Raw genomic sequence first — 16,121 nt, forward strand, 5'->3', positions numbered from 1 at the left:
CAGGATAAAAGTGAGGTCCACATATCCAGTTGGTTAACATATCTCTTTAGGCTTTTATAAGGTAATGTAGAGCTTCCCACAGTCTGGACTTTGATTAACATATTACTCTGTGCCATATATTCGTTATAAAAGGGTAATTAGATCTAGATCCTTGCTGAGATTCACGTTCACTTCTTGGCATGAATATTTCATAGGTGGTGTTGAGTATCCCCATTTGAAGGCACGTAACTTCTACGCATCTCTCTTTTTGTTTTGTTAGCAGCAGTTAACGATTCTTGCCTTGAGTCATTAATTCACAAGGTGTTACAAGATTGGTTGTAATTCTGAATCTATATTCGTTCATCATTTATTAGCTGGAGTTTTTCCAAAAACCCGTCCCTTAATGAACTACTACCCTGAGTAGAGTTCATATAGGAAAGGTGGGAAAATGCTTGTTTCTTTACCTTTATTTACCAGTTTTCAGAATAATAGCTTGGCCCCTTAGCATCCATCAAAGGCAATCAAATATTTTTCTTAAATGTCATTACTAATCTATGGATTAGAAAATGTATGTATTTAAGCCTTTTGCAGTTGTTATTTTTATTGCTATTCCAAGTGCGTCATCTCTGTTTAAAGTGATTCTCATCAAATTTGCTCCTGGGTCTTTTGACACGAGGCTGATAGTTTTGGAGAGCTTCCTGCTTTGGGGGGCCACAAGGTGCTCTAGGCTCATCTTATATACCCTTGGCAATATGGAATCAATGAGAATTTTAATGATATTTTCCAGGCTCAGGTAATTTTCAACAACATTTAGAATACGCATATTTTTTGCTGTCGTAAATAGATTTCAATAAAGTTCAGAACATGAATTAAGCTTCTAGAGTCATGTGTTCACATTAGGGAAACCCCAGATCTTATGGGTAAAAAGGGTCCAATATTCTTGTCTTTCTGCAATAAAGAAGATGATGTGATGAGTCCTGAATTCTTTTAGGAGCCTTGATTTTTGTTGTTCATTAAGCTCTTCATAGAAATGATGAATTTGGGTTGGCTGTGAAGAGTTGAAGTGACATGGAAGAGAAGTCTATATACTAGCTTTCCAAGTGCTAAACTGCAGCATTAACTTTAGGAAAGATGTTCCCAAGTTGTTTTCCCTCCCAATCCTACATATGAGGCAATGTGTGACCAATTAAAAACAAAAATACAATTTTCGATATGACCTAAGTCGTATGATGCTATAAACAAAGTTACTAATGACGAGTAAAGTGGTCTCACATTTGGGAAGTTAAGTAAGTGTAACCAATGTGTACTAGAAAACTAACTGCTACCATGTGGTTAATAGGTGAACATTTAATTTCTACAGGATTAGTCCCAGTAACAAAAATGATATAACAGAGGCTGAGGGAAAAAAATAAATAAATAACAACAACTGCCGACCAGAAAACGATAGGAGGAAATCGAGCAGCTTCAGAGATGACTGGTTTTCAGACTCGCATAGACCCACCTAGATTCATCTCACTGAAAATAGACTCACCGTCTTCAGGATAATAATGTGAAATGATAGTGTGTCATATATAAATATTTTTTTCTATTCTATACAAGACAGAATGGATGTCCTTTGATTTCATTAAAACCAGAGGTAGGGAATTTCCTGGCGGTCCAGTTGTTAGGACTGGGCGTTTTCACTGCGGAGGGCACGGGGTCAATTCCTGGTTGGGGAACCAACATCCCTCAAGCTGCACGGTGTGGCCAAACAAACAAAACCCCCCAAACCCCAGAGGTATTAAAGCACCACACTTTGGTAATGTCCAAAAGAAAACAGCTGAGAAGCCCGCATGAAGAGGGTACAGTGTTCCCAGGTAGAGGAAAGAGCTCTTGATGCGAAGTGGCAACGAGCGGGTGTTGCTAAGGATCATAGCTGTCGCTCTTTAGAGGCGTCAGCATCCCTTCGTTGCAGAAACGTAGCAGCCTTCCAGATGCGTGTCAGTTTCGCAGCGCGCTTCTCCGTTAGTCGAGCCTTGCCGTCAGCCCCCCTGTCTCTCTGCTTTCCTAGGCTTGTCCACCCTGCAGGCGGTGCTGGATTCCGCTGCCGAAAAGAAGTGGCAAGTGACTGCTATCAACGTGGGGAACATCAACAATGACAAGAAAGATGAGACCTACCGCTCGCTCTTCCAGGATCTGGAGCTAAAGAAGGAGCGGCGGGTCATCCTGGACTGTGAGCGGGACAAAGTCAACGACATCGTGGACCAGGTGGGCTCCTGCCTGTTTCCTAGGGCGCCCAATCGAGCGCGTGCGTGCAGCCTCGGCGTTTGCAGGGAGCGTTTCGGGGGCGCTGCTTGAGCAGCAGGTTGTTTCCTCAGGGCCCGTGGAGGACCCTGCAAGGATCAGCGGTGACCTTCTCCCTGGCTTCACTCAGCAAGAGCAGGGCGTCCCCAGTAGTGCTGGCATGTCACACGAACCATTACCTGTATGCAATATACAGGTCCTGATCGTGTGGTCTATCGTGTTGTCCTAAATTTTGAAGTGGAAATTTAAAATTCAGTTCTTTTGAGCTGTTAAGAGAGAAAGAAATGGGCAGGCATGAAGTGAAAATAAGTCTGGGTCCTAAGGGAAAAGTGAGTAATTCATGGATTCTTCGGCAAGACGTGGAGTACTTCAAACATTAGGATATAGTGTGGTGTGCTAAATCTGGATTGTTGTCTGAGTGGATTTCGGTCTTCAGAAAAAGCATGTATTTATTTTTCCAAGAAGTAATTTTTTTCCTCCTAAGTAGGTAGGTTTTGTGTCACTGTGAAACTATTAATCTATGAAAAAAATATGTAGGAGTAATATATGCAGTCCTTGCTGCTTGAAAAGTAAACTAGATGTATTAATTTGCATTATTTTAAAGAATAATATGATACCAGAGATATCTGTGCTCACCACATCACCTTGCTTCCTTTTAAGATCTTTCAGGATGGGACGGCCATGAAGTGATTTCCACACGATAGAAATAAAATCCACTATGTTATGCAGGTAGGGTAGGTGACCAGAGCTGGTGCTAAAAAGCATCAGGATTTACTGCCTAAGGCCTCCTCCACTGGTTTCTGCTTCTTTTCCAGCTGAAAATGTACATTTATAATATTTTCCTTGGAATAATTATATATATGTTAATGTATGTCACTTACGTACACAAATGTATGTATATAAAATTATTCCTTGGAATAATATAGGATTGGAGGAAAACTACACAATTAAGTATGCATATCTTGGCCCTTCTTAGGCTTTGAGGAGAAAATTAGATTCACTAATCTGTAAAACAAAGCATTTTGCAAACATAAACCTTGATGAACCCTTAATTGTTATAGAATAATACAGGGCCTAAGATATACAAAATGGATCTCTCATGAAATATTGAATAACTGAATAAAACTAGCTTGTTATGACAACAAACTAAATGTTTTATATCAGAGAGGTCAACATTTCAGTAGAACAGTCTTGATTCTTGTCTCCGGAGAGGAAGCTGGGATTGTCTTTAACCCGAAGGCCTCTGTTCAAATGGGAGCCTAACAACTCATTTGAATTTCAGAGGAGGTTCTCTTTAAAACTGAATTTTGATAATAGTTCTTAGTCTTTGTTTTAAAAATTTAGGTATTCATGACTCATCATAATACAAGTTGCTGAAAGCCTATATGAAAATAATTATTTCCAAAACTAGAAGAGAGAAACTACAAAAGAAACTGGGACGATATGGAATGGAATTTTTTTTTAATCTTTTTTTTAAACTTTTTATTTTATATTGGAGTATAGTTGATTAGAAATGTTGTGATAGTTTCAGGTGTACAGCAAAGTGATTCAGTTATGTATATACATGTATCTATTGTTTTTCAAATAATTTTCCCATTTAGGTTGTTACATAACACTGAGCAGAGGTCCCTGTACTATACAGTAGGTCTTTGTTGGTTATCCATTTTACTTTTTTAATAGATCTTTATTGGAGTATAATTGCTTCACAATACTGTGTTAGTTTCTGTTGTACAACAAAGCGAATCAGCCACATGCATACACATGTCCCCATATCCCCTCCCTCTTGTGTCTCCCTCCCACCCTCCCTATCCCACACCTCTAGGTGCTCACAAAGCACCGAGCTGATCTCCCTGTGCTATGCGGCTGCTTCCCACTAGCTAAATATTTTACATTCGGTCGTATATGTCGATGCTACTCTCATTTTGCCCCAGCTTCGCCCTCCCACCCCATGTCATCAAGTCCATTCTCTAGGTCTACCTCTTTATTTCTGCCCTGCAACTAGGTTCATCAGTACCATTTTTTTTTTTTTTTTAGATTCCATATATATGTGTTAGCATATGGTATTTGTTTTTCTCTTTCTGACTTACCTCACTCTGTATGACAGACTCTAGGTCCATCCACCTCACTACAAATAACTCAATTTTGTTTCTTTTCATGGCTGAGTAATATTGCATTGTGTATATGTGCCACATCTTTATCCATTCATCTGTCGATGGACACTTAGGTTGCTTGCATGTCCTGGCTATTGTAAACAGTGCTGCAGTGAACATTGTGGTACATGACTCTTTTTGAATTATGGTTTTCTCAGGGTATATGCCCAGTAGTGGGATTGCTGGGTCATATGGTAGTTCTATTTTTAGTTTTTTAAGGAATTTCCATACTGTTCTCCATAGTGGCTGTATCAATTTACATTCCCACCAACAGTGCAGGAGGGTTCCCTTTTCTCCACACCCTCTCCAGCATTTATTGTTTGTAAATTTTTTGATAATGGCCATTCTCACTGGCATGAGGTGATACCTCATTGTAGTTTTGATTTGCATTTCTCTGATAATTAACAATGGTGGACATCTTTTCACGTGCCTCGTGGCCATCTGTATGTCTTCTTTGGAGAAATGTCTATTTAGGTCTTCTGCCCATTTTTTGATTGGGTTGCTTGTTTTGATGATATTAAGCTGCATGAGTGGAATGGAATTTTTTAAAAATTTATTTTATTGAAGCATAGTTGATTTACAATGTTGTGTTAATTTCTTCTGTACTGCAAAGTGACTCAGATATATATATATATATATATATATACACATATATATATATGCAGACACACATATATACATTCTTTTTTATATTCTTTTCCATTATGATTTATCACAGGATATTGAATATAGTTCCCTGTGATATACAGTAGGACCTTGTTTATCCATTCTTTATACAATAGTTTGCATCTGCTAATCCCAAACTCTCAGTCCTTCCCTCCCCTAACCCCTTCTCCCGCTTGGTAACCATAAGTCTGTTCTCTATGTCTATGAGTCTGTTTCTGTTTCATAGATACGTTCATTTGTGTCATATTTTAGATTCCACATATAAGTGATATTATACGATATTTGTCTTTCTCTGTCTGACTTGCTTCACTTTGTATGATAATCTCTAGGTCCATCCATGTTGCTGCAAATGGCATTATTTCATGGAATGAAATTTTTTTTCTTTCTTTTTCTGTATGGGGGCCTCTCACTGTTGTGGCCTCTCCCATTGTGGAGCACAAGCTCCGGACGTGCAGGCCCAGCGGCCATGGCTCATGGGCCCGGCCGCTCCGCAGCATGTGGGATCCTCCCAGACCGGGGCACGAACCCGTGTCCCCTGCATCGGCAGGCGGACTCTCAACCACTGCGCCACCAGGGAAGCCCGGAATGAAATTTTTTGTAGCAAATATATGATCGTGATTAAATAAATGTCCATATGGACATCCATTCAAAATGTACACAGTATTTTGCACATATATTTTATTTGAATGTATTATGTGAGTGTGTGGATTTATTGAGGACATTGTATGTATCTGGAATGAGGGATGCCAAGAAAGGTAAGGGTCTTGACTTTACCTTCCGAATTCATTGTTTAAAGGGGAAGGAAAATGTGCACACACAATAAACACTGCAGTATTACAAGTTGTAATGCAATGTGGTCTAAGAGCATGCAGGAGGAAGTACCTGTCTTAACAGGGGTGGGAAGATGTATGAATGGGTCACACATGGGTACCACTTGGCTGGCTGGCTTGGATTCCTCCAGTTGTTTGTTCAGTGAATTTCCCTGAGTGTCTGATACTTACCAGACAGGCACTGCAGGAGATCCAAGATGTAGTGTTAAACAAAACAGGCATGCCCATCAAGGTGAATAGCCATGATGTTTCATAGTTACATTAATATGCAGTTATAGTAATGGTAATACTATGAATGAACAGAACAGGATGTTATGAGAAAAAAAATTGCAGAAAAAATAATTTCGATTGGGAGATCATGGTAGGCCTTCAAGGAATAGAGTTTACCAGGCAGAAAGTGGGGTTGAGGTACATTTCAAGAAAAGGAAACACTATTGACTTACTCACTCTGTCAAGAGAATGGAGATGAGATGAAACTTTATATTCATCATTGCTTAAAGTTAGAAATATAATTAAACGCTGTTAGTCTATGAGTATTTTATCATTCAATAAAACTTTAGAGACACTTATTTCTAGTTGTGATTAGGTGGGTAAAGGACTCAGACATCAAAAACACTTAGAAATTAACATAAATTTACTACTGTTAATGCAATACTAATGGCTCCATAAAACAAAGATATGATGGTATGACTGATACTAATTCTTAGAGAGAAGTAAGGCTAGACCATTCTTCATATTTCTCCTTTTTCTCAATGAACACTAAACTCAACTACTTCTACTTCTGGTAGCACCATTAATACTGTGTTTTTTCTGAATTCCCAGAAGGAAAACATGCACGATTATGAAAGTAGAATGACCAATAAGCACAATCAACAGATGCCAGTAGGAAATATGAGGGGCATGACCGTCTCAGTTCAGCTGATGCTAATTAATATATTTTTCATTCAGGAGGACATCTTTCTTCAAAATTCTCCCTTCAACACAGAGTATTCATTTTCTTGGAAAAGGCAATTTAGTTGTGTTACAAAAAAATATGTTAAAAAATAAGATAAGGCTAACTGCCTTCCAAATTTGTGACCATGCTAGACTATCAAAGCAACGTATGGTGGAATCCCTCTAGGATCTGGCCCTCCCCTTGCTCTTTGACTGAATGTGTTGCTTTGGAGCATCTGACTTTGCCTGGGATGAAGGAGGGAAGTCTTCTAGGAGGTAACACTGGGCTGAGATTCACTGTGCCTTAAGAGACAAAGGGTATGGTGTGGAGGGAGCTTTCCAAGCAGAGGAAACAGGATCTATGAAAGCCCTGAGGTGATGGAAAGAAGCTCTTTTTGCACAAAGAAACAAAAAGAGGGCCATGTGGCTCTAGAATAGAGAGTGAGAAGGTGGGCCTGAACTTCACAGTATGTGAAGGATTTCGTACATTACGCTAATAAAAGCAATGGGAAGCCACCAAAACAGTAAGGGAGGGGATCTAACCTTTTCCATTTTTAATAACAGTTAATGCTTTCCGTTAGTGTGACTATTTTCTTAAAAATAGAAACTACATTTGAGTATCTCAGTACCAGGACTGCAGCGTGTCCATTTTACCTACTTCCCTTTATAAGCGATAGAGATCAGTGAAGAGTCCAGGTGATGCAATAATGTCCAAAACTGTCGGGAGCATTGCCAAATGACTACTTGTGCCATGATTTTTGACTTAGATTTGTGGAGAGAAATTAGCTTCTCTGACATTTGGCTGCCTTAAACCAGAAATAACAATGTTCATTTGAACTAGACTATTTCAAGATTCTTAAGATTGGAATTTTATTTTATAGATCTATATAACAATTCTGTTGTATGCTTATTAATATTCTTTTAAAACCCATGTACTGCTATAAACTCTGTGTTTATCTTTGAATGTAGATTGTGAATATAAAATCTCAGATGCTGGGTTCAGCTGTCTATGTTTCACTGAAAAGAAAAAAAATAGCTTTTGTAGGAATAAAATTATGACTTATTAGGGATTCAACACGTTTTCGATTTCACATTTCTTAAAATATTGAAACCTTATTTTCACTATTAACGAAACCAAGGTAATCACTTTTGTTTAGTTATTGACTTCTTGAAAGATAATATTTATAAAGCACTAAAATGTATGGTTACTTTTTTCTGAGAGAAATATTATCTGAATTTGATAATTATATTTTATCAAATACGACTCATTATAGATTATCAAGAAACACAATAGATAAAATTTATTTTCTGAATCAGGTCATAACAGAAGTAATTTTACATTTACATTACTTACATTTGTTTCTTTATCTTTGTTAGGTTATTACCATTGGAAAACACGTTAAAGGGTACCATTACATCATTGCAAATCTGGTAGGTGAATTAATGATATTTATTATTTTAATAGACATGCCTGTTAATTCAGAAAAATTTTATGGCCAGCATTTATCAGTGGTATTTTAAAAAACATATTTTGATTATATCAATCAATTAGAAGTGACAATATTTTTCTGAATTTGTTACACTTTAGATTTACTTTCCATTTCATATTTTCTAATCAATTTCCTATTGTTATAAATGATGTGAGAAATTATAGAACAATAGTTGACAAGCTTAAACTTTGTGTTAAAGGTGTATTTTAACTAAGGGAAAATTTTCAAAAAGATATAAAATTTAAGTGTCCACATTTCCCCTTGTTTCTCACTGTCACTGTAATTTATAAACTTTACCCTTTGCCCATTTCTTTAAAGTTCTTAGTATCTATAATATTTGAAATGCACATTTGTGAGAATATGTCTTGGTGCAAAATAAAGCCTGGAAATATCCAGAATATTTATAGATTGTGTATTATTTATGTCTGATTTCCTACTTACTGTATAAGCAACACAATGAAAATTGAATAGCTGATCACTTTTTCATTGAGATTCCCTCAAATTAAGATTATACTGAAACATTCCCGTGGTTAATTGTATCTCCCTTCTTAAGTATGATCAAAGGCAATTTAGAGCGACCACTAGAAATTTATTTTTTCAAAACAGTTTTTAGATCGGCATCAATGTGAGCTTGAGGCTCCCCTGCTGCAAAGGTCTACGTTCTTTAAACAAGTATGATTCTGCACAATTGAGGGCTCCGTCTCCCCAGCCTCAGAAAAAAAGGTGATTAAAAGAGTGACAAAAGCAGAGAATGAGCGTATTCTCAGTAGCATCATAGGACTGTGAAAATTTCCTATTTATACAGATGAGGATTTATGATGTCGCTTGTGGAATATTAGATTGTTATGTCACAAGACATTATTTCCAGTAGTCATGGAGAGATTTAAAAACCCCACACAACCTTACAAGTGATAAATATTGTTTTCACTAGAAAGTGGCACCAGTGATAAAGAATATTCAATCTCAAACCTACATATATTGAGAGAAGTTGGTTGTTCAAGATAAAATTTCTGTTTGGCAATGAAATGGCTCATCACTATAATATTTTTTTAGAACTTACCCTTATAATATGGCTTATAAATCCTAAATGAGTCCCGACCAGAGCAGCGAGAGTTAAAATAAGTGAAGCTCTGTAATCAGGCGTTCCAGAACCACATTCTGTGCAGGGAACAGCCTGGCCAGTCAGTCCCTGTGTGACCTGTGCCATTGATGAACAGCACAGAGCCACACCGAAAGCTGTGATCTTTAAAAATGTCCAGATGGAGAAGGTTATATTGGGACATTGAGAAATAATGGCAGAAGGAGGTCATCAATTTGAGAGTTGATATTAGATGCTGTGAAAAAGGAAACGTGTGTTGACCAACGTAAAAAGGCTCAAAAATAAAAGCAAGTTCTTGCTGCTGTCATGCTGCTATAGGGAGAAATCTACATAACATTTTATCTGAATTCAAGTTGTGTTTTTCCTTCTCTGAATACTTGGTATCCTCGCCATATGGAATTTCTAGTGAATCAGTAAATTCAAAGAATCTGTAGAGTGCTGCAGTTTCTGAGAATCTCTAGGGCACTTGAAAATTTCAGTGCCATTTAAAATTGGAGAATGCCATCCAAAGTTGAAGGGCTTTCATCTTCCAAAGTCTTGGTTGGGAATGTCCCTTTTTCCACGTCCAGTGGCTAATGGGTGTTAAAGGAGGTGGTTGTAAAAGATAGAAAAATCCTCAGATACTGTTAGTGACTTATTTCTTCAGAAATTGCTGAATGCTAGATTAGGCTCCCCAAACACAGGCTATAGTTCAGTTCCTGATATGTCATTAAAGGGGATAAAGGATGAGGAAGCGGTCAGAAGGGATCCAATTCTCGTTTCTTCAGCCCTTCAGAATCAGACGAAAAGCCCTGCAATCCGCCCACCTGACTGCCTTACAGTGAGGTTCACTCATCAACCAGCCCAGCCTGTGCACACAGAAATTCCAAGAAATGTTTTGGCATCTTCCTCTTAGACAGCCAAGCATTACCAGACTTTTGAGAAAAGAGTCTTTGCCATGAGGGATGCAATACAAATAAGCAAGTACACGGAAACAAGGCAGGCAGGAATCAGGAGAAAAATGCTTCAAATTGTAAGAATATCTTCAGAGAAATAAGATAAAATATGTTATCCATAAAGAGGAGAAAAGGCTGCTATAAAAAAAATTCAAGGAACAAGAAGGAGCTCTGGGAAGTTAACTTATTTTTCGTAGAATAACTAGTAAAATTACATGAGTTTGAAGGTAAAGTTGAGAAAATCTTCCAGATTAAGTGGCAAAATGACAATACAATAGAAAACGGTGTATGTGGAGAAAACTGAGGGACTCAGATGTTTAATCTAGGGGTTGCAATGTCTTATTAATAAACCTTCTAAACAGACATAGTGAAAACAGGGGCAGGAAATTATCAGAGAAACACTCAGAAAAATTTCCGATACTAAATGACATAAATCTGCCTGTTGAGTACACACAATAATGAAAGACAAAAGGCTTCTTTCATAAAATATCACCATGAACTTTCAGAGATAAATAGAAGATCTTAAAGTTTATGATAGGTGGGAAGCCGGAAGGAGTATGACGCAGGTCACAGACAAAAAATAATTAGAAATAATGCTGTTGTATTTTTCAGTAGAAACAGTAAGTCAGTAGAACAATGCCTTCAGATTATCAGGGTTTCAACTTCAAATGCTATACCCAGCCAAAATACCAGTCAAGTGTCAGAGAAAACAAAGGTATTTACAGACATTCAGTGTCTCAAAAAAGGTACCTCCACGTGTCTCAGGAGACTACTGAGGACTCTAGCTGAAGAAAGGGGTAAAACAGGAGAGAAAAGTGGTGGAGGATACAGAGAAGCTACTCAGAAAAGAGGGGAAGGGGCATTTCAGGAGAACAATTGCAGAGCAGACGAAAGAGGAACCATTCAGATTGCAGCGTTAAGGTGGAAGGCTCCAGGAGGCAGGGGAAAAGAGAGATGACTTGATATGTTTCAATATTTTAATTGAAAAAACTTTTACCCATATAAACATGAAAATTTTTACATGGAGCAACTGGAGAAAAAATAAGAATAGGTATAGAGAAAGCTCTAGTAGTGAAAACAATGAAGCAATCATTAACATTAGAATAAAATACTATTCAAGAAGGAAAGTGCAATCCAAACACGTTATTTGGCTTTGCTCTGAAAAACAGAATTTTAACTGAAAACAGTGAACATTAAAATGGCTGAGGAGATAGATGGTTTGCTTATGAGACTTACATACTCATCTGGTACAAGTATAAACTGAAGAAGAAAATCTAACATGGGTAAGTTAGGAAAGAAGAGCAAAAATGTGTCATGCAGAATTACAGAGGTAAATACACGAAAAACAAAAATTACTGAAATTGATGGTTTTGAAGCAGCTTAACTGAGGCATGCGTGGGTCAGAACAGAAAATCTATGAATTTTGTTATATACATTTTCCTCTATTTGCATTATTTGATAAAAAGAAAAAGCAAAAATATGAGCCAATAACAGCGTAATTATCCTTCTCCACACAAATAATATTAAACTATATTTTTAATATCAACAACAAAGAAAAGGCTCTCATATTTAGGTCAAAATATTTCCAATTCTTCTGTGTGATAATAAGGAATAAGTGTATAAGATGAAAATATTTATAATTGTGACTTTTTAAAATTGTGATTTCATCTTTCAGAGAATGTACTCCCAAATTGAGATATAATTTATGGCAGCACAAGATTTGAAAGCAGTGGAAACACTATATGATAGTTTTAGTAATGACTGAATTCATTCTAACAATGCAGTAGAAGTGGCTTTTTAAAATTTAATACATTTTATAGAAACTAAGTTTCATGCTTAAAGTGAAAATGCTTAATTGTTCTCCAATAATGACAAAGCATTTGGTACCTTCCCTTCTCATTTACAAGGTTTTGTATCACCTGAGAGAGTGGACAGTTTAAATAGAAATAACCGTCACACAATGTCGTAGCTCTTGGAGAAGTAGCTTAATGTTTGTATCTGGTGGTGCTTTGTTGTAAATACAGTAAATAAAACCCAGTTCTTATCCTTGGAAGATTTCTCAGTAATACAGAGAACTTTTATGTAAGTATGACCAATAAACAATCATTGATTAAGGACCCGCTGTGACCAGGATGAGGCTAGGTGCTGGGGAAGAATATTGGCTGTTAAAATACATGAAACATTTACTATAGGCTTTTTATCTCCCTCATGAGTTCTTTGAAATTTGTAAAACCACAATGTATAGAGCTATTTGCTTAACGTTAAGTTCTATTTGGTTCTTAATAGAAAGCATGACATAAATATGTTCTCTGTCCAGGGATTTACCGATGGAGACCTATTAAAAATTCAGTTTGGAGGTGCAAACGTCTCTGGATTTCAGATAGTAGACTATGATGACTCCATGGTATCTAAGTTTATAGAGAGATGGTCAACACTGGAAGAAAAAGAATACCCTGGAGCACACACGACTACAATTAAGGTACGTATCTATCAGGATCTACTTCTACCTCCATCACCATGTCTATCCCCACCTCCACCTCCATCTCCATTTTCACCTCCCCCTCCCCTCCCCTCCCCCTCCCCTCCCCTCCCCTCCCCCTCCCTATCCACCCTCATCTCTATCTCTATCTAACTGTGGGTGAGTAGCCTGTTCTCTGGGACACCTTAGGAAGAAGATAAAAGTCTCAATTTGTTTTCATAATTAACAAAATAAATATAATGATTTATGTAATCAAAGAAACTTTGAACGCTAAATGCCATGCACTGCTCTGTAATAAGCGCTACCCAGACTCATCTTCTATTCTCTGTGTGTCTGGACACCTTGAGGTCTTCACTGGTTTATTCAGTGTACTTTATTGTGTCTATACATACATGCATATATTTACCCCCAAATACGACATATTTCTGCTGTTGATAGGAAGGGGTTTCTTTTTCTTCTGTTCGTCACCTGATTGAGAGCAGAGATAAGAGTAAAACCAGAGGGAGGAAGAGTGAGTGAGATGAGATCATGTTCACTTTTTGAGACTAGGTTTATGAAAAATAAAAGCTGCAGAATATTGTCAAATGTATAGTGTGATCTGTTTATCTGTGTTATCTGTGTATTATAGTGCAGGTTGCGCAAGAACCAGTCAGGGACAGTGTCATTTCAGTTGCTCTCATAGTTATGTTCATACATCCTGGAGAAGTTTTGTTGATGTTGTTGTTTTCTGCACAAATTGTTTGGCTTTAAATTTGCGTCTGGTTGTGAGACTGGTGCTAGATAAGAATTAGAAACTTTTAAGTTTTCTCCTTTGGGGTGTGTAAATGGATCTTATTAATTCAACGTCAAATTTAGGAAAGCATCCCATAGGATGCTAAAGCTTAGCCCGGAGCTAAGTTTTTCTCTAAAGTAGGTGACTTCTCGTTTGGTGACCTTGACTGAGATTCAGCACAGATACATGTATAAAGGGCTTGAGGGCCGTGGGCCTGCCACCATTTAACAGGGCTGCTTAGAAGGGAGGGGACCCCATCAGTGTCTGTCTCCTCCTGTGTTCTGCAGGGGTCTGACTGAGGCCCACATCCGCTGGGATTGCAGGCTTCCCTGCGTCCAGATGTGCGGTCCTCTGATGGAGCGTGCATGTGGCATTCACCCTCAGATGGGACTGACATTCCTTTGAACACTCTGCTAGTCATCGTGGAGCCTCCCACTGCTGCTGGCTGTGAGAAGGATGAAAGCGAAAGGAGATGATTCTTTTCTCACGGAAGGCATATGGTTATTAAAGTTCACGTGCTATGCCTCAAAGCGCAAGCGATTTAGGGGATAAGAGAGCAATGCATTCTGCTAACGTTTTTGCTAAGACCTAGCAGCAGAGTTCACTCTGCTGGTGACCTTTCTTTGCTCCCTTCTGGCTGTAACATTTCCCTCCAGAGCGGCTCCCTTTTGGTTTCTTCTGACAAGTTTCAGAAAGATCGTGGTGGCCCTTCCTTGTGGGGCGCTGCAAAGAGCATAGGTTTAAAAGGTTAAAGACACAGCCTCGCGAGTAGGTCTGTGTCGTTATTCCCTTCTTGCCCCCAGGTTCTTCAGAACTTTTTTTTTTATTATTCCATACATGTGTGTTAGCATATGGTATGCCGCATAGCACAGGGAGATCAGTTCAGTGCTTTGTGACCACCTAGAGGAGTGGGATAGGGAGGGAGACGCAAGCGGGAGGGGATATGGGGATATATGTATACGTATAGCTGATTCACTTTGTTATACAGCAGAAACTAACCCACCATTGTAAGGCAATTATACTCCAATAAAGATGTTAAAAACAAAACAAAACAAAACACAGCCTCTTCCATGTTCTGTGTATCCCTTGAGGTAGTACAAGGACCCTGCCCCAAGGCTACACTGTTGTTTCCTGACTGCCCCTCCCTTGTCTCCGCATCCCCTCCCTTCCCTGATTAGCGGCTGTTTGAACCTACCGGTTGGAACTCAGGGAAGGTCCTGGAGGCCAGATTAAAGGAGCGCAGGCCCTGCACACACCCTGGTCCTTATCAGCAACCCCGCCCTAGAACCATTGCTGTAGAACTCCTCACCAAATCCTTCCGGGTTGGGACACACAGTTTTTCAGGGCACGAGCCTGCACGAACAGCAAAGCAATAAAGCTGTTCTTTTCTGCTTCACCCTCCACCCCCCAAAAAGTAGGCTGTCAATCACTTTTTGACCCTCGGCCCCAAAATTGAACAACATTTACAAAGACTCACTTAGCACAGCTTTGGAAACAGAGGTGCCGGTAGGAGATATATGGTCTTTGAAGCTTGATAAAAAGTCCTGAAAATCTGTGTGGAGGATGTGCCTCTGGGTGGGAGTTCATCCTAACACGGAGTCATATTGCTCACGTACTAGACAGCCGGGAACTCAATATATTTTTAAAGAATGACTCTTGCCTTTGATAATCCAAAGTCTTATGGGGATACAAACATGCCCGTAAGCAAATATAATAGAGAGTGATACATGTAAACGGTGGCAGCTCCTACACATGATTAGGACAGTACGGTAGGAAGGCTTTCCTGAGGTAGGACGCCTGAGCAGGGCTTTGCCCGTGAGCCATGCTACAGCGTAACAGGTCCAGGGAAATCGGGAGGAGTGAGGTGTCGACAGGTGTCAAGAGTAATTCCAAGACAGGACTTTCATGGTTGTTTCTGTCATGATTGTTTCACGGGCAGAAGAAAGGAAGAAAAACTAGGTAGGGAACAATATACCATTTCCTAATACAAACAAGCATATATCATCTGTCCAAGGGAGAATATCTCGAATGCAGTTATCTCTTTTTACATTGTGTTTTGGGTCACGGACTGTACCGGGTATGTTGCTAGATAATTTAAATCGTAAACTTATGCTATAGGCATGAGAGCCTGTAAAAATATAATTCATTACATCAAATCCTCTCCGTGGTTAGGCATTGGAAATTATATAATTTATATCAAGTTGTGGGACTATTAAATTAATAATTATTTAAAACTTCTAGTCTTCCTTGAAAGTTAATACACCTTCCACAGCTTCCTAATTAAAATCAGTCTTATTCAACAAATACAAGTAAACCTTATGTGTTTCAATATTTAACATATTTTAATAACCACCGAATATAAATTGCAAATGTTAAATTTCTTCATTCTTATATCCTGTGCCAAAAATAACTCTAGAGACTTAAAATCTGACTCTCTTTCACTAATGTGCTAATTTGGGGCAGTATTCACTTATTCATTCATCAATTCATTATACATTTTACTGA

General features: G+C 38.4%; 1 protein-coding gene across 1 annotated transcript in view; it reads left to right on the forward strand.

Annotated features, from left to right (window-relative positions):
* Positions 1–16,121, forward strand: part of GRIA2 (glutamate ionotropic receptor AMPA type subunit 2) — a 158,490-nt gene that overhangs the window by 90,187 nt on the left and 52,182 nt on the right. The window contains exons 4-6 of the mRNA XM_060147078.1: positions 2,030–2,226; positions 8,219–8,272; positions 12,683–12,844. Coding sequence (XP_060003061.1) covers positions 2,030–2,226; positions 8,219–8,272; positions 12,683–12,844 — 413 coding nt within the window. The remainder of the gene's footprint in view (positions 1–2,029; positions 2,227–8,218; positions 8,273–12,682; positions 12,845–16,121) is intronic.

The sequence above is a fragment of the Lagenorhynchus albirostris genome, chromosome 4, assembly GCF_949774975.1.
Source record: "Lagenorhynchus albirostris chromosome 4, mLagAlb1.1, whole genome shotgun sequence".
Taxonomy (NCBI): Eukaryota; Metazoa; Chordata; class Mammalia; order Artiodactyla; family Delphinidae; genus Lagenorhynchus; species Lagenorhynchus albirostris.